At 37.4% G+C, this 27,050-nt stretch overlaps 1 protein-coding gene across 1 annotated transcript; it reads right to left on the bottom strand.

Moving 5' to 3' along the window:
- Window positions 1-1,389: 1,389 nt before the first annotated feature.
- On the bottom strand, window positions 1,390-23,097 carry LOC121375615. Its single transcript, XM_041503162.1, has 5 exons — window positions 22,557-23,097; window positions 19,625-20,297; window positions 10,530-10,566; window positions 8,046-8,147; window positions 1,390-2,108 (listed from the first exon to the last, which is right to left on the bottom strand). The coding sequence occupies exons 2-5, from the start codon at window positions 20,180-20,182 to the stop codon at window positions 1,783-1,785; spliced, it is 1,023 nt and encodes a 340-aa protein (XP_041359096.1). The 5' UTR covers window positions 20,183-20,297; window positions 22,557-23,097; the 3' UTR covers window positions 1,390-1,782.
- Window positions 23,098-27,050: the final 3,953 nt, after the last annotated feature.

The following is a 27,050-nucleotide window of genomic DNA, read 5'->3' as shown; positions in this document are numbered from 1 at the left end:
CTCCAAATATTCAAACATATTAAAGATGAATATAAATTAGCCGAATATCTAAACCAAATTAAAAATGTAAACTTTAGGCAGGCACTTACAAAACTAAGAATATGCGCTCACCGACTTGAAATTGAAACTGGACGATATAGGAACACTGGCAGAAAAGACAGACTATGCAGACTGTGTAACCAAGAAGTAGAAGACGAAATAAATTGTTTGACATGTCCCACAAACTCCCACATACGAAATATCCTATACAATAAAATACAACAACTCTGCCCAGACTTTCAACATCTAACCAACAAAGAGAAATCGTTTTTTTCTCTTAGACTGCCCAGGGAATATATCCGTAATAATAGGTCAGTCGTGCTATGAAATGTTAAATCACAGAAGGATAGAACTCTCTAGACCCCCTACCACAGTCTAGAACAAACTAAAAACAAAACCACATAACTATACTTTTATTCTCTTTCATGTATGCATTTACATCTGTATGTTATTTTATATTCATGCATAAAGGCAATTCATTTTAGAGTTTTATGTAACATTATAACATGTTCATGATGGTAGCATCATTATTAGCACTACTAGTTTGTTTATGTACATTTCTGTATGATGCATATATGGAAATAAATGATTTGAATTGAAAATTGAATTGTATCGGACTGCGTAGGTACGTCAAAACATCGGAAGTACAGATTAGAAGAAAAAAAAAACATTGAAAAACGCTCAGTTATAAAACTGATTTGTATTACTTAATATTTTATTAAATGCTCGTTACAGTAACACAGATCTCTATTTGACATAATTTACTAGAGAATTAGGCCTATACGAAAAAGGGCGTAGCTTAAAATCGCATTTCGCGAGATGTTACATCCTGGTGGCTACGATTAAGTATTTCCCCCTTTATTGACACATTTTGATATGTGTCAATTTCATTCACCCTTAAAAACTTTTAATTTAAAACTTCAAGTTAACTGATTATTTTGAATTGCAGCATAAATTATTAATTATGACAAGCATATTTATTGAATATAAATTCAATATAAGTACATGAGAAATTTACACAATCTTGCAACAATTTAAAGGTGCTATATCATAGTTATATGCGAGCTGTGATAAAGATTCTCCAATAAAATGTATTTTCTACAAGTACATAAAATTATTTCCTATAATCATTTATGGGCATATTGTTAAAGGTGTCTTCTTTAAATGTTAAATCAAAATTTTATATATATATATATATATATAAATTATTTGTAATAGCTGTCATTGAGATAGCACCTTTAATACCGGTATAATGGATCACTCATAATGGTTCTTGACAGTTTTGCTAAAACGTTACTTATAAAATTAATGACTACAAATATTTTGTTTTGGAGAGGGATAGGGGTAAACCTTCATCAGAAACAGTCCCTTACATATTTTAACAGCAATGAAATTGACACGTTGACCAAAATTTGTTATAGTCTGTTCCAATAATGTGCACAAATCACCTGTTTACGGACATATTTCTTTTAATGTCAAGAGTAAACATCACCTTGAACATCAATGAGCGCCCAAACAAGTAAATGCTAAATTAGGTAGACTATCATTAAATAGATATTTACAAAATATTTACTTGTCAGTTTAATATGTAAGAAATAATCGACGAAAATAATTTTTATTCCATTTCCGACAGTACTATGGTGTCTGTTTCCACATGCACTCTTGACAAATGTCCTAACGTTAAAACGCCTATAAAAGAAAAAAGGAAACCTGAAAGTTGTTGTAGCCTATACGTACAGTACGTCACAACATATACATCCCAAAATAATTCGATATATCGTCACTGTCTATATCTCGTGTGTCTGTTTCCACGTGCACTTTCGACCTCGCCTCAAAGTGGAAGATTCCTTCCCAGAACTGTCGACAATTGAAGTTTGCATCGAACAGTGTACTGCTGTTATAATGGAAGCTGTAGTGACGCCCGTTCCGTTGAGTCGAGTAGTGCACGTTGCTGTAGACGTAGTAGAACCCACTAATGGGTATGATCACCGTCTTGTTGGACCGGAACTCAACAAACCTAGACGAATTAACAGCCGTCCACGTTAGTTCGCTGTTCTCCAACCCATTGGCTGTAAGTGAACAAAAACAGAACATACTTGACTTGTATCCCCAAGTCTGAGGTTAGGTCAGGTCAGGTCAGGTCAGGTCTTAACGTGCACATTCAGAACCAGGACCAGGTAACACAAAGCACGCGTAACATGTACGTCAGACGTACGCCACATATCATGTATGGTGTACATCTGACGTAAGTGTTACGAGTGCTTTGTGTTACCGGGCCCAGGTGTTGTAGCACACTCCTGTCATGGGCGCAAGTGTCGACTTTCGCCGGCTCCTCTGTCCAGGGTAGGAAAAGGTTTGGAGTGGGTGGGTGCAAGAGGTGGTCGCCCGCGCTGGCATGTACAATGGAGCACAAGCAGCCCGACCATGGTCGGTAGTGGGCGAGGGTTGGTTTCGGTGCTATTGAATTTGCAAATGTCCTGTAGGATTAAAGCCAATTAGAAATTGCTGCGTAATGTCTTGAAGGTAATTTTGACGCATAATTTAGAATGGTTCATCAATATTGAAAAAGGAGCTAATTGTTGATTTGACTTAGTTGATCGAAAGGTATTCCTGTCTGATTAAAGTTTGTTTTATTTAACGACACCACTGGAGCACATTTTAAAATTAATCATCGGCTGTTGGATGTCAAACATTTGATAATTCTGACTCGTAGTCATCAGAGGAAACTCACTACATTTTTCCTAATGCAGCAAGGGGTCTTTTTATGCACTTTCCCACAGACAGGAAAACACATATCACGGACTTTGTCCAGTCTGATTGAAATGCAATTTCAATGCCAGTCTGGAGTCGTCTGCTAGTAAAACCTGGTTCTCATGAAATCGCCATAGAACGCATCAGGCGCCAGTTTTACAAAACATCGTAGCCTATGGTTATGTTTATGGTTAGCATACAATCTAATTAAAATTAGCTCCACTATTACATGTAGACCAGTAGAGCTAATTTTAATCAGATGGGTTAGCATAGTACGTTTACTCGTGTTTGGAATCTATTTTACGGACAATGTTATGTCAGATAACAGATAATAACGGCTCAAGATGAAAGCAAATCCTTCTGGGGGTATTCCGAACTATATTATTTGTACAGTTTGTAATTATAAGAATTGTGTTTTCCTCGTGGATTTACGTTTACGTGCGAAACAACGCTTACAATGTTTTGTAAAATTGGCTCTGATCATCAAAGACGGACGGAAATATCATGTTCCTGTGTACATTTCAACTTTCCCAACCTGGGCCCATATTTTCGAAGCTATCTTAAGCTACTGTCACACCTTGCCGGATAGCGTTAACAGTGGTGAAAGTCGTCTCCGTTGCTGCTCGAGGCCCTTCGAACGGAAGAACACCCAATATTTAGCGGATAAAACGCACAATCACCGGACAAGTACAGGACAATTACCGGCCACTGTAACGGACATCACCGTACGAGTAACGGACAAGATCCAGTCAAAACGAAAGCGGAACGCATGAGAAACTGACAAAACGTTCTTCGAACGTATTTGTACAGGTCACGTGACGGACAAAACGGGTATAAATAGTCCGGTGAATATAGTTCCCAGTTCATCACATTCCGAGCTGCTTATCGATGAAGCAATACGTCAGTTTATGCTCTCTTGAGTTAAGCCCCCCCCCCCCCCCCCCCCACACCTGGGGGAACTCATTGCAAGTTACGGGATATTGTTGGAGTATCGCGTCGCGTACACCGAGTCACGGGCAACCGTGACCTTGGTGTACGGCGACGCAGAACCACAAGAAGAGGAGGACAAGATGGAGGAAGAGGAGAAACCCGCCAGGAGCGGTTAGGGGGGGGGGGGGCAACCCCGGTGGCTAAACCACCGGCAGCGGCTCCTTCTGCGTCGCCGCCCTGCCCTGTTTCGCCAGAGAAGAAGAAGGAAGAGACACTAGCCCCAACCTGTCAAGCTTCTACTTTGAAGACGGCCCAAACCAAGGAGACTAGCACGTCAATCTGCGAAACTCCGGTCCGGCGGCCCACTTCACCTCGGCCTACTCATGCGTCCACAGAAGTGTCGCCAACTCTATCGGTGACACCAAGTGAGACGCAGGACCGTTGGGAAGCTGAAGGCAGAAGCGTCGATTGCGGTCACTACCACCAGGACACCGCCTAAACAACCACAGCCAGCACCTGAAGGTGCAGAGTCCGGAGATACCATGGAACCCTGGACTCTGCACGGGAAGCTGAATCGACGCTACCTCAACTGCTTCATCTTGAACGTTCCTAACGCTAAAAGGCTGCTCTCTGTTCCGAGATGTAGGAACTTTGAGGACATGCCAAACGGACAGGGGGAGTTTGAGCTGCATCCAGTGACGTTCAAGGACGGGCGAACAGCTGTGTGTAACACACCATCTGTACAGCCGCTACAGCCAGGCTCTATAATGTTTGCAGAAATGGACAACATTTCGATTCATCGCCTGATGAAGAAGGTGTTCAGCGATCAGTATCCTGCTATTTCCAGACTGTTAGCGAAGCCAGATATTCACCAGCTGATCCCCCAACTGGACACGAGGGTGTGGCTCTCCTCCCCCTATTCAACCGTATCTAGGACCGGTAACCGCCATTTTGGGGCTTAGTTGGACTTTAAAACTTGCGGCCGTGGTTCAAAATTCGTATGTTTATTTTTTTATAAACAGTCCAACACACTTTATTTTGGCGCCCGTTCAATTGCTCAAATCACCTTAAAACCTTTTAGGCCGAGCAGTCAAAACTACTTTTGGATATAATTTCAGAGTCCAGACATGGCTGGAAGCAGTTATTCTCTTTAGACTTAGGTAGATGACGGGTTTAACCAAGGAATCGAACTTCAGCCAATGACAGCTTGGCCTCCACTTGGTGTCTGCTAGTCGGTCCGCGCTCTCGCTGGACTTCATTAAATGTTTTTTTTCCAAATTCTGTCCACTTCAAAATCAATTCCCCCCCACCCCCCCACCCCCCTGCCCCGGAATTAGTCACTGGCGAAGTCGGAGACTAAGTCCGAGGTGGGCGTGCCTGAACCTTAGTGGATATAGGCACGTAAATAGTATTTCGCACTCGCAGTTCCCAGTTCCCAGTTCTCAGGCTCCAGTTGGCTCAACACCTCTCTCCAAGATGACCAAGGGGAAGTCCGGGAAGGCTGGGAAGGGCAAGGACAAGGCACGGAGGAAGGCCAATCTGTACCTGGATCAGGGCCACTTGATACTGCAGGCGGAGTCTCACACGACACTCCACCATGAAGGTCCTCAAGGTCCCAGAAGGTCTTGAGGGGGTGAGACAGGGAAGCCACATTATATACCCCGGAGGATGTACGTCGCTGTCCGTTTCGGACCCGGTGAAGACCCGTTACATGTACGGTACTTATACTGTACTTTTCCTGAAGTCGTCAGTTTTGTCCTATGGACCCCGTTACACATCCGTTATTCATCAGTCGATTGCTTCGAAAATATGGATCCACGGCTCAAAATAGTAAGTAGGAAGTAAAATATGGCCTGCTGTTATTATTTTTAAATAGCTGGCTAAAAGAAATATGGCCTGCTGTTATTATTTTTAAATAGCTGGCTAAAAGAAATATGGCCTGCTGTTATTATTTTTAAAAATAGCTGGCTAAAAGAAATATGGCCTGCTGTTATTTTTAAATAGCTGGCTAAAAGAAATATGGCCTGCTGTTATTTTTAAATAGCTGGCTAAAAGAAATATGGCCTGCTGTTATTATTTTTAAATAGCTGGCTAAAAGAAATATGGCCTGCTGTTATTTTTAAATAGCTGGCTAAAAGAAATATGGCCTGCTGTTATTTTTAAATAGCTGGCTAAAAGAAATGCTAAAAGAAATATGGCCTGCTGTTATTTTTAAATAGCTGGCTAAAAGAAATATGGCCTGCTGTTATTTTTAAATAGCTGGCTACAAGAAATATGGCCTGCTGTTATTATTTTTAAATAGCTGGCTACAAGAAATATGGCCTGCTGTTATTATTTTTAAATAGCTGGCTAAAAGAAATATGGCCTGCTGTTATTTTTAAATAGCTGGCTAAAAGAAATATGGCCTGCTGTTATTATTTTTAAATAGCTGGCTAAAAGAAATATGGCCTGCTGTTATTTTTAAATAGCTGGCTAAAAGAAATATGGCCTGCTGTTATTTTTAAATAGCTGGCTAAAAGAAATATGGCCTGCTGTTATTATTTTTAAAAATAGCTGGCTAAAAGAAATATGGCCTGCTGTTATTTTTAAATAGCTGGCTAAAAGAAATATGGCCTGCTGTTATTATTTTTAAATAGCTGGCTAAAAGAAATATGGCCTGCTGTTATTATTTTTAAATAGCTGGCTAAAAGAAATATGGCCTGCTGTTATTTTTAAATAGCTGGCTAAAAGAAATATGGCCTGCTGTTATTATTTTTAAATAGCTGGCTAAAAGAAATATGGCCTGCTGTTATTTTTAAATAGCTGGCTAAAAGAAATATGGCCTGCTGTTATTATTTTTAAATAGCTGGCTAAAAGAAATATGGCCTGCTGTTATTATTTTTAAATAGCTGGCTAAAAGAAATATGGCCTGCTGTTATTATTTTTAAATAGCTGGCTAAAAGAAATATGGCCTGCTGTTATTTTTAAATAGCTGGCTAAAAGAAATATGGCCTGCTAACTCCCCAACACCCCCCACCCCCCAAAAACAAAACAAAAAACACAACAACAAAAATTTAATAATAAATGGTCTGCTGGAAATAATACAGCACGGGGTGAGTGGAGGGTTTGGGACGGAGTGTGAAAAATTAGGACCTCCCAGATGTATTTCAGAGTATTATAGAATGAAAATAATTTATAACAGAATCACAAGCTCAGCTTCAGCCAAAGAGAAGATGAGGTGATCGTACATAATATATCTGTCTCCTAACAAAGGGCATGTGAGGTTTTGGTAAATTTTAGAAGGTGAATTTATTTTTTGTCACCCGCTTGGTGTAAGAATGGACTGCTTTACACAGACCGCTATTTTGAGTCCTGCCAACCCGTCACGGCGGTTTGTGACGAACTGCAAGGGTGGACCCAAGGGAGGCCTGACCCCTATAAAAATAAAGTGTACCCCTATTTTTAACAATCTGTTTACAATTTTCATTGAAGAGCCCTTTTTAGGGAGTTGGTCCACGTGATGTTTTGTCCTTGGTCTCCTAACTACGAGATTTAGCCCAGTGGTCAAGCGTCTAGGATCGATCAGCATGGGCGTACGACCCGGGGGGGGGGGGGGGGGGCAAATTCGGGCAAAACAGTAGGAAAACGGTGGGGAAAATTCAGGCAAATTTTATCTGGGGAAAATTTCGGGCATATCAACCCCTCCAGCCCCACTAAATCAAAGAGTCCCCATACGTCCATGTCGATCAGTGTCGGTTGGGCCCATTGGGATATTTCTCATTCTAGCCAGTGAACCACGACTGGCATATCAAAGGCTGTGATATGTGCTATCCTGTCTGTGGGATGGTGCATATAATAGATCCCTTGCTACTAATGGAAAAATGTAGAGGGTTTTCTCTCTCAGACTGTCAGAATTACCAAATGTTTGACATCCAATAGCCGATGATGAATACACGAATGTGCTCTAGTGGTGTCGTAAAACAAACTTCTTCTTGATCTGCGAAATGTTGCAACTTTTATGGGGACCAGGCTGAAATCCGAACTAAGCCAATATCATTTCGTGTCTTTCAGAATGCACTGTTTAGCATCGTCATATTCTTGTAAGCGGTCTTTTGATTGGTCAAATGAAAGGTCATCTCGACACAAGACTTTGTAAACAATGGCTTTGGTTTGATCCTCTGAATGACTGAATGAATTAATTAATTAAAACATACATGAATGAATGAATGAACGAATGAATGAATTATTAACTGATTGCATGTATGTATGTATGTATGACATCACGAATAACACACAAATGCACACGCACGCACACATAAATGAGAAACCCGTAACAAGATACGTACGATGTGCGCTAGAATCATACTCTGCATGGAACCATGGCTTTAACAGTGAAAGATGTTGCAATTTGTCCTTCGTAAAATTTTGAATGCAGTTCAGGTATGGTTCTGAAATAAAATACAAAACAAAACCTGTAACTAAGAATTGTAATACCGCGGAATCACAACACGAGCTCTTCTGGTTAGAACGCCATTTGACCTGAGCAGGATAAAGCCGATATCTTAAGACAGTAACCAGATATCTTATTTATCTTCAGGTTAGAACACCATTCGATCTGAGCAGGATAAAGCCGATATCTTAAGACAGTAATGGGTTATCTTATTTATCTTCGGGTTTGAACACCATTCGACCTGAGCAGGATAAAGCCGATATCTTAAGACAGTAATGGGTTATCTTATTTATCTTCGGGTTTGAACACCATTCGACCCGAGCAGGATAAAGCCGATATCGTAAAACAGTAATGGGTTATCTTATTTATCCTGAAAAAAATAATGAAATAAACCAGCCGTTTTCCAGAGTAGTATTTAATTTCAACTTATTTTTGTGCTTATATCCAATTAAGGTTCAAGCACTCTGTCCTGGGCACACACCTCAGCTATCTGGGCTGTCTGTCTAGGACAGTGGGTTAGTGGTTACTTATTAATGGGTAGTGAGAGAGAAGTCGGTGTAGTGGTCTTACACCTACCCATTGAGTCATTAAAACTCGCTCTGGGTGGGAGTCGGTACCAGGCTGCGAACTCGGTACCTACCAGCCGTATGTCCGATGGCTTAACCACGACACCACAGAGGCCGGTCCAGAGTAGTATGACCACACGTGTTGAATGCCTTGGGTGCATCTCAAACTTTGACCCAGCCGGAATTATTTGGTTTAGTACTACCTGTTAGTGTCATTGTCTTATTATAATGGTTAAATTCTAACCAAGCATTTATAGGTAATATGTAATTTAATGATATTGCCATCCACATATCTTTATACATATTGTATTGCAACCCACGTATCAGGATCGTATTGTATGGTCACCCATGTATCATTATACATATCGTATCGCAACCCACATATCAGGATCGTATCGTATCGCAACCCATGTATCATTATACATATCGTATAGCAATCCATGTATCAGGATCATATCGTATCGCCACCCACGTATCGTTATACATATCGTATCGCCACACACGCATCGTTATACATATCGTATTGCCACCCACGTATCATACATATCGTATCACCACCCACGTATCGTTATACATATCACATCGCCACCCACGTATCGTTATACATATCGTATCGCCACCCACATATCGTATCACCACCCACGTATCGTTATACATATCACATCGCCACCCACGTATCGTTATACGTATCGTATCGCCACACACATATCGTATCGCCACCCACGTACCGGGATCGTATCGCAACCCACATATCAGGATCATATCGTATCGCAACCCATGTATCATTATACATATCGTATAGCAATCCACGTATCAGGATCATATCGTATCGCCACCCACGTATCGTTATACATATCGTATCGCCACCCACGCATCGTTATACATATCGTATCGCCACCCACGTATCATTATACATATCACATCGCCACCCACGTATCATTATACATATCGTATCGCCACTCACATATCATTATACATATCGTATCGCCACCCACGTACCAGGATCGTATCGCAACCCACATATCGTTATACATATCGTATCGCCACCCACGTATCGTCATACATATCATATCGCAACCCACGTATCGTCATACATATCGTATCGCAACCCACGTATCGTTATACATATCGTATCGCAACCCACATATCGATATAAAATACAAAACAAAACATGTAACTAAGAATTGTAATGCCGCGGGATCACAACACGAGCTCTTCGTGTTAGAACGCCATTCGACCTGAGCAGGATAAAGCCGATATCTTAAGACAGTAATCAGTTATCTTATTTATCTTCGGGTTAGAACGCCATTCGACCTGAGCAGGATAAAGCCGATATCTTAAAACAGTAATGGGTTATCTTATTTATCTTCGGGTTTGAATACCATTCGACCTGAGAAGGATAAAGCTGATATCTTAAGACAATAATGGGTTATCTTATTTATCTTCGGGTTTGAACACCATTCGACCTGAGCAGGATAAAGCCGATATCTTAAGACAGTAATGGGTTATCTTATTTATCTTCGGGTTTGAATACCATATGACCTGACCAGGATAAAGCCGATATCTTAAAACAGCAATGGGTTATCTTATTTATCATATCGTATACTCACTTGCCATTTATCACACTGCTATTGGTAGTAGTAATACTCACTTGCCATTTATCACACACTGCTATTGGTAGTAGTAATACTCACTTGACATTTATCACACACTGCTATTGGTAGTAGTAATACTCACTTCACATTTATCACACAATGCTATTAATACTTACTTGACATTTATCACACACTGCCATTAGTAGTAGTAATACTTACTTGACCTTAATGCATATTTCACGTATCTGTTTGTGTACTGAAACAGGAAAAGCATACTAATTAAAATTAATTATACACTACTTTAATTAAAGACTATTGTGTGGGAACGTGTATGCGTGTGCAAATTTGCAGCAAGATATAAATATTTACCTAAATTGCGCATTTGCTTAATATTATGTACAGTAAGCAGTTGAATAAATTTAAAGACAGAAGGCTTTTTCCAATAATATGGCTTAATAAGTGAAATTCTTAAATTGTTATATAATGGACAAACCAATATAAAATGATATTCATCTTCAATTTCATCAGCACATTTAAAACATTTTCTTTCTGATTTATCAATATTGTGATAGCTGCCAATTTCAATGGCTAGACGATGGGCTGATAGGCGGTATTTAGTAATATGTTTTCTAAAATGTACAGGAAGGTATTTACTAAGGTAGTATTGCAAACCATATGTGTTACCATCAATTAAATATCTGTAATAAAAACATTTCGGAGTCATGGATCTGACCTCTAATTACCTGTTGTGCTTGATCTAGCAGTCTTTGCTTAATGACAAGTAAGTGTTTAAAATCAATATGTTGATTTAGCCATAACTCTCCAAAACCTAACATATATTTGACATAATAAGCCCAATTTGTTTCATTTTGAACCTCAACACAATCACATAGATATAAGTAACAATACCGGGATTGCGTGTGCTGTAACCTCACCGTGGTGCAGGGGTGTAACATTCTCTTTGAGAATGGCCAATATAGCACAAAATTCAGTATCCGTAAAATTCTGTGATATTTGTGTTTTTGCACAGTTCTTTACACTGTTTTTGTTTAAGTCTTGAATTTTTATATTGATGTTGATCATCACTTTATTTATTTGCATTACCATAGTTTGGCACCCAATAGCCGATGTATTTTTCGTGCTGGGGTGTCGTTAAACATTCATTCATTCATTCATTCATTCAATACCGGGTATTTAATGCAATTATCAGTATTTAAGATTTTGTACCAATACTTTATCATACTGAATATTCTATTGACTCGTAATGGTACACGACCCAGTTCAGCATATATCAGGGAATTATTAGTGGATCGTTTTACACCTAGTAATCTTTTACAAAAATCGAGGTGAAGCTTTTCTATTGTGTTCCCTTTGTGGAAACCCCAAACTTCAGAGGCATAACAGATAATAGTAGTGATATAGCAGTCGAACAATGATATCAAAGTTTCAATATTTAAGTATAAAGATTTTGTATTGGAACACAGTGCAAACGTTGCTTTTCTTCCTTGATCTGCTAGATGTTTTTCAGCAACTGTGAATTTGTTATTGTAATGCAAAATGAAATCAAAATAGGGAAATTTATCAACTATTTCTAAAACGTTATGGTTATAAAAAACCACTTTTCCCCGTTTTTAATTTTTCCAGCATTTCTAAGAATCATTACTTTTGACTTTTCTAAGTTAACTTCCATATTCATATAAGCAGTCCAACATTTGCTGTAAACCATCAACAGACTCAGAAAATATCACCACATCATCTGCATACAACAATAAAAATAGAGTAATATCTTTACATTCATATGGTAAACAACCCTTTTTTATAAAGGTAACTTCTAAATCATTAATAAACAAGGAAAATAAAATAGGTGATAACACTTCGACTTGCATTAAACCCAAATTGTTGGCAAAATAATCTGATATATAACCATTAAAGGCATATTGTCACAGACCACTGACCTATTTAATGGTCTAACAAAGTATTATCAGAACAAAAATAATTCGATTTGTCCCTAAATGTACTTTATTCAACCATCTTCATAACCACCATACTCCATTTATTAATGATATTTTATAAAAATAATTAAATTATGGCAATGGTCCATAATTCAAAAATTAAAATTGTCGAGAGGGTTGACATGGATTTCACTCCATCATGGTTCAGTTACAGTGATGCAATAGCTAGATTTGGTTTCCAACAATTAATGTAATTTTTATTTATTATCCATTTTTAGAGAAATAAGGTCCTTAAATCCGTGACAGTATGCCTTTAATGTTTATACAACTACGCACATTGAGATACAATGAATAAATAACAGTTAAAAGTTTTCCTTTGACAACAGCCTTAATGAGTTTATGAAGTAATTTTTGACATATCAAATATATATTTCTGCATAAAATATTAGTGGGTGTATATTAAACGTGTTTCTGGTCATTCTAATATTTGTACTAGGTTATATTTAATTTAATTTTATATATTTATTTTGTTTTCATACATATGAAATTATTCGAAGATAAAATCCAGTTTGGGCTTCTTACAAATATTAAGATGACCAGAAACACATTGAATATATATACACTGATATTCTAAACAAAAATATATATTTAATATGTAAGTTTAATCGTAGAAATATTTTATTAGTCGGAAACATCTTACAATGCAGCAAACTCTTTGATTTAACCAAATTAGTCTGAAATTCTGATTTAAATGCACAGAGAAACACACCGGCGAGTAGTGGAGCACAGTTGGTGCCCATGGGGAATCCTATTTCCTGTCTATATGTCCTATACCCAAATTTGACATAGGGCCTACATGTGGTCAATGAGGAAGTTCAGCATATCACATATCTGCCTCAGTATGTTTTAGTTTGGATTCACTCTCAGTCTTTAAGAATTGTTCAGATCCGTGGAAGATTGTTATGCATTTATATCTTCGTTTACCGTTCTTTGTAACAAATTCCCCGTTGATTAAATAATGGAGGTGTTACAGCCCAAAATATACCCCTCCGCCAACCTATACCTGGGGATAAAGTGGGCTGGCCTGTTTTATATCCCTAACACTCTTCTTCTTTTTTTTTTTACTAACCTGTATAAAAAATAAATAAATAAATAATAATAAACGCTTTAAAAGAAAAGCAACTATTGCAGACTAGAGAGGTATATTCTGGGCTAGTCTGTTTTATACCCCAGGGTATATTCTGGGCTAGTCCAGTTTATACCCCAGGTAAAGTTTGGCGGGGGTATATTTTGGGCTATTATAGAGGGTTGCCATAAGTTTGTCATGGGTGATTGCTGTGTATATGGTTGAAAAATCAAACTGCTCTGGATTGCAAGTGAATGATTTCAACTTAAAAGGCATACTGTCACAGATTTAAGGACCGTATTTCTCTAAAAATGGATAATAAATAAAAATTACATTAATTGTTGGAAACCAAATCTAGCTATCGCATCACCATAACTGAACCATGATGGAGTGAAATCCATGTCATTCCTCTCGGCAATTTTAGATTTTGAATTATGGACCATTGCCATAATACTTTTAGTTTTACAAAATGTCATTAATAAATGGAGTATGGTGGCTATGAAAATGGATGAATAAAGTACATTTAGGGATAAATCAAATTATATTTGTTCAGGTAATACTTTGTTAGACCATTAAATAGGTCAGTGGTCTGTGACAATATGCCTTTAATCTTAAACTACTTATTAAATAACAATTGAATTCCTTCTTGAGGAAATTATAATAGTCACAAGGTGGCACCCTAGTCTACGGTTCGACTTTTCCCGTCAGCCAAACGTTTGACATGCAACAGCCAATGATCAATTAATCAATGTGCTCCAATGGTGTCGTTAAACAAAACAAACTTCAACTTTTTCCGTCAGTAGCCGAATTCGACTTGAGAACCCTAACAATTTTTTAAAATATGTCTTCATGTATCTTCTAGTTTTTTTCCAATAAACATTATCATTTACTGATTCAACATAACAGTTGTTTTATTAATTTTAAACAATAAAAATCTATTTTTGTTTTTAAGCTATGCCGTGAGAAGTGTAAAACTGAGTTTCATGGATCTAAGAACGTCAGTTTGGTAAGTCACCTGGACTGATTCAAGCATTTATTTAAGAACTGAACGTTATATTTTTGACGTTCATGCGATGATAAACACCAAAACCGTTTTACACACTGTATGAATGTCGTAGCTTGTTATATCTATATCTAAATATTAATAATTTTGTTTAGTGTTGAATATGTTTATAATATTATTTGTGTAAACTTCGTTGATAGATGTGTGGCGTAGGAATGCAAAGTTTCAAACTTTCATTGATAAATAGCTAAATGAAGTGACCATAACATGACGTAAGCGACGTGTCATTTTCTCGGTCTTTAATCTGTGCATTTTCATGTCTTGTTTAGTTATTTTGGAAGTCATTCTGTGCAAAAAAAAATCATTGGTGTACTCACTACTCAGTACTGTGTAATAAATAAAATACTAGGCCCTATACTCGTTCCTGTATGAGACTGTTTGTTTATATTACAACTCGTGTGATTTTAATTGTACATCACGAGCGAAAGTGAAAAGACACTCGTAATATAAACGGTCTCACTCGGGAACTCGTTTTGTATTCTCTATTTAAGATTCCTGTACTGTGGTTCATATACCATCGACGTCCCAAACTGCGTTCACCTAACAACAGAACAGAACAGAAGAACTTTATTACTCCCAGGCCATCAGGCAAGGCATATGGGGAAACATGAATAATTACATAATATAATGTGACAAGACAGGACAGGAGAACATTAAATAGTAAATAATATAGTATATGAATAGTTAAATTATATAAATACATTAATACTGAAATACAACGAGTGGATATAACAAAAATATATATATGTACAATAAGCCAATAATATTCGGCATAGAGTAATTGAAGTTCATTATATAATTTGTTATACAATGCCTTGTACTAGTATATTTCGATTTATTAAAATAGGGATATCTGCGATATAAATTATAATAATCAGTGGTTGCAAAACAAGGCGTCGCGCGTCGCATGCGACGTTTACTACCCTCATTTGAAGTATGTCGATCTCGCCCTGGCGAAGTCGCCCCTATAATATATGTTGTAATATATGTCTTCTAGCAAGTCTGATATGTATGATAACTTCGCCTAACGATGAAAATAAGTCCTGGCGTACTCGCCCGGGGCGACTTCGCCAGGGCGAGATCGACACGGGGCGAGTTCGCCAGGGCGAGATCCCAGGCTCTCCTCATTTTCGACGTCTGTTTTCGCCACAGGTGCTCAGAGTCCAGTTCATATTTTCTTGATTCTTGTATGAATGTATAGCTCGACTTCTAAGTGTTAATTTCTTCAGGAAAACTTTGAGTTTCCCACGAAATACAGCGTCCGTTACTGCTCATTGCCTTTGTTTTAAAAAAAATATTTTGTTTTAATTCATGCACACAGTAGACCCAGTGATTTCCCACTTAGAGGACGGAATTCCCATTGTGAAACGGAATTTACATTTGGAAACGGAATTACGATTTTCCGCAAAGTTAAACAAAATAAATACTATTTTACTATTGCCACACTGTAAACTGACGATTGATCCGTGCGCAGTACTATTGGCAAACGCTAGACTGGATTATGCGCTTCACGGTAAATCAAATGGTGACATTGGGAACCAGTCAAATACTTCGCGAACGTTAGCGAAACGTTTGCTGGCTGAATTTGGGCTGGTTACTGCTTAGTCTGTTGCGCCTGCGCAGATGGGACAGGGTCTTTTTCCAGGAGTAAGTTTAGCCAGCGGTTTGTCGCTAACGCTCGTCTTGGTAGACAGATTTTTACGCTACACATTAAACCGAATGACCATTTCTGGAATCACCAGTCAAAATGTGTTTGCAAACGTTTAGCAAAAAACGACTGGCTGAACGTTGAAATGTTACTTTATTTTCGCTGTGTCATGCGCATACTTCAATTTGCAGATGATGTTTGACTGTCAGAGAGATGAAAAAATAAATGTTTACGTTTTGTGAACCGTAAGTGCAGTGCACTTAATTGTTAGACAATCATGCTTTATGTAGTTATTAAACTTGTAGCCTTTACTTTCATTCTTCGCTACTAATATGGTTACTTTGATTTAATGACAAATAGCGACGTCATATTAATATTATTATTATTATTATTATTATTATTATTATTATTTGTAATGATACCACTAGAGATCATTGATTTTATATTAATTATGACACATACTTTGGAGGCTGTCACCCCTCTTGAAGAGTATTCCATAAAGAAACAAAAATGGCAGGCGGTAGAAAACTGCATGTATTTTGTCCTGTGCTATCGCAGCGAAGTCGACACTGGCAACATCGTTAGAGTCTCGTACGTGGAATCTGTGTCACTGTAATGGGTTTTTTTCACAACTTGTGTCTAAACAAAATTCTGGGGAAATGTATCTGTAATTAAACGTAGGAGAGTAATTTATTGTAGTTGATAACAATTTGGTTCGGACTTTAATTTGTCACAACTTGTGTTAGTTCAATTGTTAATTGCATATTGTAGTCTGAAATGGAAATGGAACGGAATTTACAAAAACATGAAACGGAAAATAGCTTGTTTTTAAAACGGAAAACCACTCAGTCATACTTGTTCTATTCTTGGGCCAACAATTTCACACCAACTATATGCATTACAAGTGGACTACATTGCACACTTCTGTGGTAACAGACTCCGGCCCATTTTATTACTAGTCATTAACTCTTTAAATTTTAGGGTACTGGGGTTCACATAATAATATTGTTTTAGGAGTGTTTTTCGAGACTTAGTAAAGAAGGCACAAGTGAATAGATAATGATATTCATCACCAATATCGTTAGAATCACAAAGTGTGCATAACCTATTTTCTACTGGTGTATTATTCCATTGTCCTATTTCAATCGGGAGGTAATGATTTGATGTTCTGAATTTAAGAATAATGATCCATAGTTTTTCAGGCATTATGGTGGGGTATTTTTCAAAAATTAGCTGATTTTTAAAAATTGTATAATTTTTTCCTCTAGGCGATGATGCAGTGTTATTGTTCCATGTTTGAAGGTACTGGTCATGCTGTCTCAATTTGATATATTCAAGAAGTTGTTTTTTTTGTTGAAAATCTTCGAGACAACCATATATCCGTCATACCTAGGTTGTTAAATAATTGTTTGATATGTTATTATTATAATAAACCATCAACTCTGAAATTAACACAACTACTGTCCACCGATAACTCAAGAGAGTTAATTAAACTGTGTAAATACTTGATAACTGCTACCACACATAGAACAGACAACCTTGATTTATGAGTATGTTTTTAGTTATGTATTTATTTCATTACTGTATTTTACTATCGACTGTGATAACTTTTAATAGGTCTATCCTGTAGACCTTACCATTCCCCGCAATGTGTACAATGTATTATTTTATTGTAAATATGTTTGTATGCCTGTAAAATTTCTATTTTTTGGCAAATAATAAACTAAAATTGAAAAGTTGGATCCAAGTGTAGTTGTGTCCATTTACGGATGAGTCCTGCAACATAAATAGATGCAATAGAAAGGATAGTTTTGTTTGTTTTTATGATACAATTGTGGCCCAGAAATTTATCATTCTTTGTTGAATAATTAGTTTAATCGGTCTACGTCCTAGTTCTCCGTATAACATAAATATCGGTGTACCTTTTTTAACCGGAAGCAGGCGTCTCATGAAATTTATGTGTATGTTTTCAATGTCAGTGTTTTCATAACCCCATAATTCACATCCATACAGAAGAATAGGTAATACCATTGTGTCAAACAATTTGATCTTACATTCTATTGATAGATTGTTATCTTTAGATTTAGATAAAACGAAATACATTGCTTTTGTAGCTTGTTGGGATAAAAAAAAATCTTGTGTTGAACAAAAACACGAATACGATATTTACGGAAATATTATTCAACATTTTTCAGCAACGATACGTGAATCAAAATAGATTGTAATCATTTAACGTAAAAAATCAACAATTTGGATGTAAAACAAATCCATTGTAGTAAACAAATGTGAAACACCCTACAGTAAACAGGAAAAAGTGCGACGTTTCTAACTACGTCCAGGCGCATGCGTTTGCAAAAAGTATTGTAATGCGCATGTGCAGTTCATAATTTTCCATTTTTAAGACAACTACAAGAAAAAATATATGTTTCTTAATTATGCACAGTTGCCGAACACTTAATTTATTCAATTTTTTTAAAGGAAAAATTCAATTTGTCAAGCGTTCTGGTCCAGTCCGCGTTTTATCAACACACATCGCTCACACTTGATGTCAATACTGATAGGCATTACGTCCATACCTGCGCGCATAGTTTGTAAAATATAATTTTTTTAATGAACTGATTCAAAATTAACAAAATTTATATACTCAAAATTATTTACAACTGTTATGAATGGATTATTAATACTATTCACTACAATAGAGGCACACAAATGTAGCATACCTTTTGCAGATCGAATATAATAATTGAAAACAAATTCTAACAACAGGGGTCTTAAAAATCGTAACAATTAAATTCTTTTGTCTTGTTGACCTGGCACGTGTGAGGTCATGTGACACACACCGAAAGTTAATTAATCTTTCTCCATTTTAAGTCCATTTCTACGAGTCATATGGATCCGATATCGGTAATTTTAAGGAATAAACAAAAACACTTAGTAAAATTAATGGTTTTAGGGGTTTGTAAAGTTTTGTATTTAGATACTTACTTTTCTCAACTTTACTGTTTATAAAAATGTTCCTGAACTGTGAAGAAAAACCTCATAAATGAACGACATGCCGATGACAACAAATCGGATGTTGATTACGTGAACCGTGCACGAGAAAACAAAGTGAACGGAATTTGAAGCATAACGCAGTTAGGGACGTTGACGATACCATTATCAAGCTGACAGTTTTTCAGATGGTCAGTGCTGACATAAGGTATGACGTCACAGTGCAATTGTGACGTAAAAGCGCTGTCATGATCAAATTAATACTATGCCTGCATCTTTCTGTTATGACGTCGGAGTATTGTTATGAGAGGTAATTGGCTAGTTTTGGAAGATTAGTGTTCGCGGTCGCTGGCTAGAAAGAATTTGCGCTTAACGTACCAGTTCAACTGTTATGTTGCGAGACTAGTTTTTACAATTAACATCATGACGTCATTTCCTTCCTGGACTAGCCAATGGCTTTTAAAAAAAGAAGAAGCTATGAAACATGTTAATTGCGAGCAACTTTAAAGGGCTATGCCCAAGAAAAAAACTAACCTCGTGGAACAGCGAAAATAACTGATCGGTTGAATCAAAACAACAGTACTCTGGGTTGTACTTCGACTTGCAACTAGGCATTTCGGGAACATCCAGTTTCGAGCGTTCAAAAATGTATTCATATTTACTACACAGACGAAACGTCTCCTTTTTGTTTTTGGGTAACCGGTTGTCTATGTAGCCCACAATCTTTTCGTACATAGTGTTCTGTTCTTGTTCGTCGCGCACGCTAAAAGTTCCGTTTGTTAGAACATACATGATCACAAGCGCTGCGTTGAATATCAACAGAATTATGAAACAGACTTTAAGGTTCTTGTAAGTTTTGATAAACTTTTTCATGCGAGCGAAGTCCTCTTTCGTGTCCAATGGACGACCTGTCGTAGACTGGTTCCTCGCGCGAGGAAAAGCTGTCGTAGACTGATTTCCTGGTAAAAGACGGCTCTCTGACGTCACGGATAACGGCGTCAACGGTAATTCTTCAGACGAGGAGTTGCGTGGTCGTCCATTGCCGTCGTTTTCGGTGTCGTTGAAGAAATGGGCGAGAGGTAGTCCGTTCATCGCAGATATGTGGATGTAGTCGCCATCGTGGTTTAGATGTCAAGGGAACACTCACACGCTGGGGATGTGTTACGCAGAACACCCAGAGTCGGGGATCGATATGGACCGGGCTGTCCTGTAAATAAAATGAATCTTTGTTAAAGCTTGCTAATACGTGTAATTGCACTAACAATGCTTGAAAAGAACGATGTCTTTATAGTACCCATCAAACTGCCCATGACTAGACAAGTTCAAGTTCCTTGAAGACTGACTAGACCTGTACTCACCCACGTAACACCCACGATAATTTACAGATTAACATTACTGGTTATGTTCTCGAGAATCGGAGAATAATTCGGGGGAATAAAATAGTTGTCCCACGCAAATTAACGTCGCCGCACACGAAAACACAGACAGAAATGGTTTAATTAACGACGCACTCAACACATTTTATTTACGGTTATATGGCGTCAGACATATGGTTATGGACCACACAGATTTTGAGAGGAAACCCGCTGTCGCCACTACATGGGCTACTCTTCCGATTAGCAGCAAGGTATCTTTTATTTGCGCTTCCCACAGACAGGATAGCACAAACCATGGCCTTTGTTGAACCAGTTATGGATCACTGGTCGGTGCAAGTGGTTTACACCTACCCATTGAGCCTTGCGGAGCACTCACTCGGGGTTTGGAGTCGGTATCTGGATTAAAAATTCCATGCCTCGACTGGGATCCGAACCCAGTACCTACCAGCCTGTAGACCGATGGCCTGCCACGACGCCACCGAGGCAGGGTAGAAAACACAGAATTATATGTAGTACACTATCGGTAAAGCAGATTTTCGTTTTGGACAAATGTTGATGGAAAAATCGTCTTTATAATAATCGATGTTATCGATAGTCTGAAGCGGTGGGGAAGAAATTCGAGTAATAGTATAACCTACTATCAGCCAAAAAACACCAAAACACACAATTTTTTTTTCCGTTAAATCTACAAACCAGTAACACATTTGGATAATGAATGAATGAATAATGTTTAACGACACCACAGCACAAAAATACACATCGGCTATTGGGTGTCACAAATGGTAAGTATATGAAAATATTTATATATACAACGGTGTGAAACAAGAGTTGAAATGGTGAAATACCCTTACAAATAGACGAGAACTCGACCCCATAACCTTTACTTCTCAGACGTACGTGCGTTTTTAGAATTATGAAAAATTCATTTTGTGCTATTAGAAACACAAGGATGACCCTAAACACTTCGAATGTAAGGACATGGATAATCTAAACGATACCATCTTAGCCATGTCTGATTTCAGTTACGAAAAACGGCTCTAACACTTTAAGATATGCCTTAGTGTTTAAAAACTAGGGTCTGTCCCTTTAACTTTGAGCTCTGTCGTTCAATGTTCGCAACTCACGAGTCGGCATACTAATGGATATTTTGGAATAATTCAGATTTTGGTGTAAGGAGGTTTTAATACACCAATGGCGATTTTAGTGTAATAATGAAGATTTTAGTACACTAACGGAGGTTTAATTATACTAAATTACCAATGGATGTTTTAGTATACCAATGGAGGAATTAGTATTCTAATGGACATTATATCATACCAATGGAGATTTTAGCATACAATGGAGATCTAATTTAGGACATTTCAGAGTCTACGATATTTCGGTATGTGTACGCCTCATAACTCCACTCAGTACTTTTAAAATCTACTGAGACATGTTTTTGCTGTATTTACTACCAAAGAAAAAAATATTGCACGCAGAGTGTATCAAGACCGCACCTAGTGTGAAATAACTCTGTGTGGAGGGGGAGGGGGAGGGGGAGAGGGAGAATGCAGTAAAAAGAAAATTACATAGCTTGGTCTCTATAATGAAAGCGTATTTATAACCTTCCAAATGTCCGTCTAGCTCTCTTACAGTCAGAGTACTCGGGCTAATCTTCAGGTCAATGGTGATTTCGTTGAAAGTTTGTTTTGAATAATCACAATAACAATCGATATTTCGTAGAAAGTTTGTAAAATCACAATAAAGAAAAAATTTGTATATTTAACGACGCACTCAACATTTTATTTACGGTTATATGGCGTCAGACATATGGTTAAGGACCACACAAATATTGAGAGAGGAAACCCGCTGTCGCCACTTCATAGGCTACTCTTTTTTGATTAGCAGCAAGGGATCTTTTATATGCACCATCCCACAGACAGGATAACAAAAACCACAGCCTTTGATATACCAGTCGTGGTACACTGGCTGGAACGAGAAATAGCCCAATAGGCCCACCGACGGGGATCGATCCCAGACCGACCGCGCATCGAGCGAGCGCTTTACAACTGGGCTACGTCCCGCCCCTAAAAACACAATTAAAAACTTACCTTCAAGTCAATGGATATTTCGTAGAAGCACCTAAGAAGCGAGACTGCATGGTGTGGTGGTTGATGTCTCGTTTAGCGATATACTACTCCTCCTGGATCACCCGTAGTAGTAGTAGTAGTAGTAGTAGTCACACCCGTCCTAGTAACATAATCGTGAGTGTATTTCAGCTGTTCCGTCTTCCTGTTTCACAAGTGCGCGGGTCAGTTTAGCTGTGTCAGGACTCGCGAAGCAATCAGCTATTTAGTTGTAGGATCCAATCAACAAACATTTGACAACGTATACGTGATTATGTCATAACTGTAATCAACAGACCGATACCGGCAACATGTCAATATATTAACCAGTAGCGGAAACATCCCATGAGTCATTTTCTTTAATTATAGGGGTTTTACTCAGAATTCTTTCACCCGGTCACCACATCAGAACGAGGCTGAAGCCAAAGGCGATGTTCTAGTTCGGCAAATTGAAAGGGTGGGGGAGGGAAAGAGGAACTTCCCAAGATTTCTAAGTTGGGATGTAAAGTGAACGTTGCGCAATGATAAAACCTACAGGGGTATAGAAAAGTTAACCATTAAAAATAGACTAGTAAAATAAACACAAACTAAATAAACTGGAGTTCCCAATAAACATTAAAGCGCGAAAATAAAATACCCGCGAAATTAGACCGATGGAAAGAAATATGGGAACTTACGGCATTTAGCACTGGTGTAGGAAGCGGGGGGCACTTTTCTTGATCCAGTAGCAGAAGCAATGGTTTTATATATATATATATATATATATATATATATATATATATATATATATATATATATATATATATATATGCTCCCTCACCAAATTTTATAAAAATAAAGGAACATAATATTATATGGTATTTAGGGTGTATACATGTACCACCAAATCAAATCGCACAGATGACAATAGCAACATGTGGCTAAAAATCCTACCTGCAGTGTATCAATCGACATAAACACCACATATATAAATACTACCACCCGTCACCCTTAAAGTGAATCAGAAAAAAATGGGGTCAATTTGCTAATTTCTGAGATAACGGGTAGCGTCTGTGACTACACTATATCCCGCACAAAAGTTTAGTACTTTTTTTTTTACTGGTACTCGATACATGTTTCAAGCACAAGGCTACTTGACACAGTAGTACTATTCAGAACAATTGTTAGTTAAATCTGAATGTACTATTTGATTTAAAGGAGCTCAATCACGGATTTAGTGGGCCTTGTTTCTCTAAATATGCATTATAAATGAAAATATTTTAATTGAACTACGATCGAGGGAATTCCATGATACGCCTTTTTTTAATTTGGAACTCTTCTTGTGATGAGACATGAAAAATACGGAAAAACAGACTCGTAGTGATGAGGCTATATATACGACAACCGTATAATGTATTTTTGGATTTTATATAAACGATCGCCGTGTATAGACTTGGCAAATGAGGGCCGGCCGGCAAATAATAATAAAAAATTTATTTCATGACGAAATAACCGCGAATACACTGAAATAAAATAATAAACAGTCGGAACACGAACTCACCATTTATTCTTATTCTTATTCTTATTCTTAGGCGCGTGTGCAGATTATTTTGACTGGTTCGCAAAGTGGTATTTCGGTTTTAATGTATAGCGTAAAAAAAACCCCAGTGTACTTGTTGCATGTTTTGTCGTCCAAAGGTTGGCTAATTACTACTTAACCCAGCTGAATCCAGTTCTACGTGCAGGGACAAGTTCAGCCTGCCGTTTGTGCGTGTGTGCACGCACGTTAATCTTGCATTTTTATAGCCAAAACTCCTCCAGGTAAAACACCGCCCCTCCACCCCAAAAAGGTAGTAGTAGGCTAATAATAATAATAATAGTAGTAGTGGTGGTAGTGGTAGTGGTAGTGGTAGTGGTAGTAGTAGTAGTAGTAGTAGTAGCAGGAGTAGTAGTAGTAGTATTATAGTAGTAATAATAATAGTAGTAGTGGTAGTGGTAGTGGTAGTGGTAGTGGTAGTGGTAGTAGTAGTAGTAGTAGTAGGAGTAGTAGTAGTAGTATTATAGTAGTAATAATAATAGTAGTAGTGGTAGTGGTAGTGGTAGTAGTAGTAGTAGTAGTAGGAGTAGTAGTAGTAGTAGGAGTAGTAGTAGTAGTATTATAGTAGTAATAATAATAGTAGTAGTGGTAGTGGTAGTGGTAGTAGTAGTAGTAGTAGTAGGAGTAGTAGTAGTAGTAGGAGTAGTAGTAGTAGTAGGCTAATAATAATAATAATAGTAGTAGTGGTAGTGGTAGTGGTAGTGGTAGTGGTAGTGGTAGTGGTAGTAGTAGTAGTAGGAGTAGTAGTAGTAGTATTATAGTAGTAATAATAATAGTGATAGCAATAATAATTGTGTATTATTATTATTATTGTTATTATTATTACATGCATTATAATGTTGGTAAAATCACGTTGCGGTGGGGTGTTGTGTGTGGGGGCGGTTGTTACAAAAACATTACATAGCTTAGAGGGGGACCCGGGAGTGGTCTCAGCTTTACTAGTAGCCTATAAAAAAAAATGTATTTTGAGTTTTATTGCCCCTTGCAATTTCGAGCATTTGAAATTTGACTAAATACAGCAAAATAACCTTTCAGTCATATTTATTTACAGTAAAATTAACTTTTTTTTTTTTTTTTTTTTTACAAAATTTACGTAAGCAGCCTCAAAATTGCAACCAGTGAAAAATTATTAGGTTCAAGCCCTGTTGTTAGTTTGTGTACTGTCCGTAGTTAGTTTCTCTTTCAGTTAATCTACCTCAGCCGCTGATAATTTGTAATTGTAATTTTTATTTATTTATTTATTCATCATCATCATGGCTCGGTAATATGGATCAATCAAATACATGTACTTATTTACCGCCTATATACATTTTTTGCTGTCAATATAGCCGGCCCTCGTTAGTGGAGGCTATAGACACAGCCATCGTATATATAGTCACATCGTATATAAACACCGCCTTGTTCAGAGTATTCTTTAAAAATGTAATAATTCCTATCCCAAGTCACTGTTATGGCATATTTTGTATAATAATGAATCTGACAAGGTGGAAAGTGACGGTGTTTGTGATCCAGATGTTTAGCGTTTTTCGCGTACGACTAACGATAAATTTACCTATAGATGTAAAGGCCTAACTAGTCGGGATTGTCGACGTTTAACATGCTTCTGTTACTAAAATAAATTAATGTATAAGCTTATTATCATTCAGTACATGTTTTTATTATTTTTCAATAACTTATTTTCATTGTGATTTTTTTCTATTTACCCAACGTCGCAGAGAACGGTCAAGCGTTCTTGTTACACGAGCTTGGTAAATCGTTTTAGCACTGCGGTTATTCGGGGAATGCCCGTCACGTGACTCAAAATAATACGTCACACCTCTGCTCTCCAAATAGCCGTTATTTTTCTCAGAATTATGGACCGTACCCATAATTCAATTTTTTTATTATTATTATAAAATATCAATAATAAGTGTGATATGGTGGTTATGTAGATGGTTCAATAAAGTACTTTTAGGTACAAATCAAATGTATATATTGTCATATAATACCTTGTTGGGTCAATAATTAGGTCAACCATCTGTGAGAGAATGCTCAGTGCCGCATAACTGATAATCATCTACTATTTACTGGTGTTAACATAGTGTCTATCTGTATTGATAACAAGTGTTGTTAGTGAGCAAAGAACAAACAAGTCATTTGAACTGTTATTGGTAAAATTTAGATTTTCTTTTTAAATAATAATTAATCCCCCCCCCCCCCCAAACAAAAAAAACAAAAAAACAAAAACCCCAAATCATCTACTGTAAATATTTCAAAAACATATTTTACGTAGTGGCATTAAAAAGCTGAAATGTAGAACCGCGCATGTGCGAAAAATGATCTTCTTTTCTTTTCCTTTGAAGCATGCGCTATTACGTAATTTGAAACCTGTTTACTTGATGGGGCAACACTTTCGTTTTCTAAAATGAATTCGCTTTACATTCAGGCCCCCCCCCCCCCCCCCCCCCCCCCCCCCCCCGTTACGTGAATTGATTGGAATATATTCATTTCGACGTAGTGTAATAGCAAAATGTAAGTAATTCCTTTCGCATGCAAAATACTCGCGTCTTATTGTTAACCCTAATGTAATTTGTGACACCGATGGCATATGAAAACTGACACAGTATGACCTGGAACACTTGGGTCGGCAACTGGGTGGTGGTGATGGTGGGGCGGGGGGTTCACCAGGAGAGGGGTAGTCGAAGAAAGAATGAATGAATGAATGAGACACATTTAAAAAAAGAAAGAATAAATGAATGTCATAAATTTAAAGAATGAATAAATGTCATACATTTAAAGAAAGAAAGAATGAAAGAATGAATGAATGAATGGTTTAACAACACCCCATGATGAACGAAAGTTGGCACCACAGAAGGGTAAATACCTAAACTAAAGGATAACTATGTTGCAATTTATCATTTATG

This window comes from Gigantopelta aegis, chromosome 1 (assembly GCF_016097555.1).
Source record: "Gigantopelta aegis isolate Gae_Host chromosome 1, Gae_host_genome, whole genome shotgun sequence".
Taxonomy (NCBI): Eukaryota; Metazoa; Mollusca; class Gastropoda; order Neomphalida; family Peltospiridae; genus Gigantopelta; species Gigantopelta aegis.
Note: the sequence above shows the minus strand (reverse complement) of the source record. Positions and strands in the feature narration are given on the sequence as shown.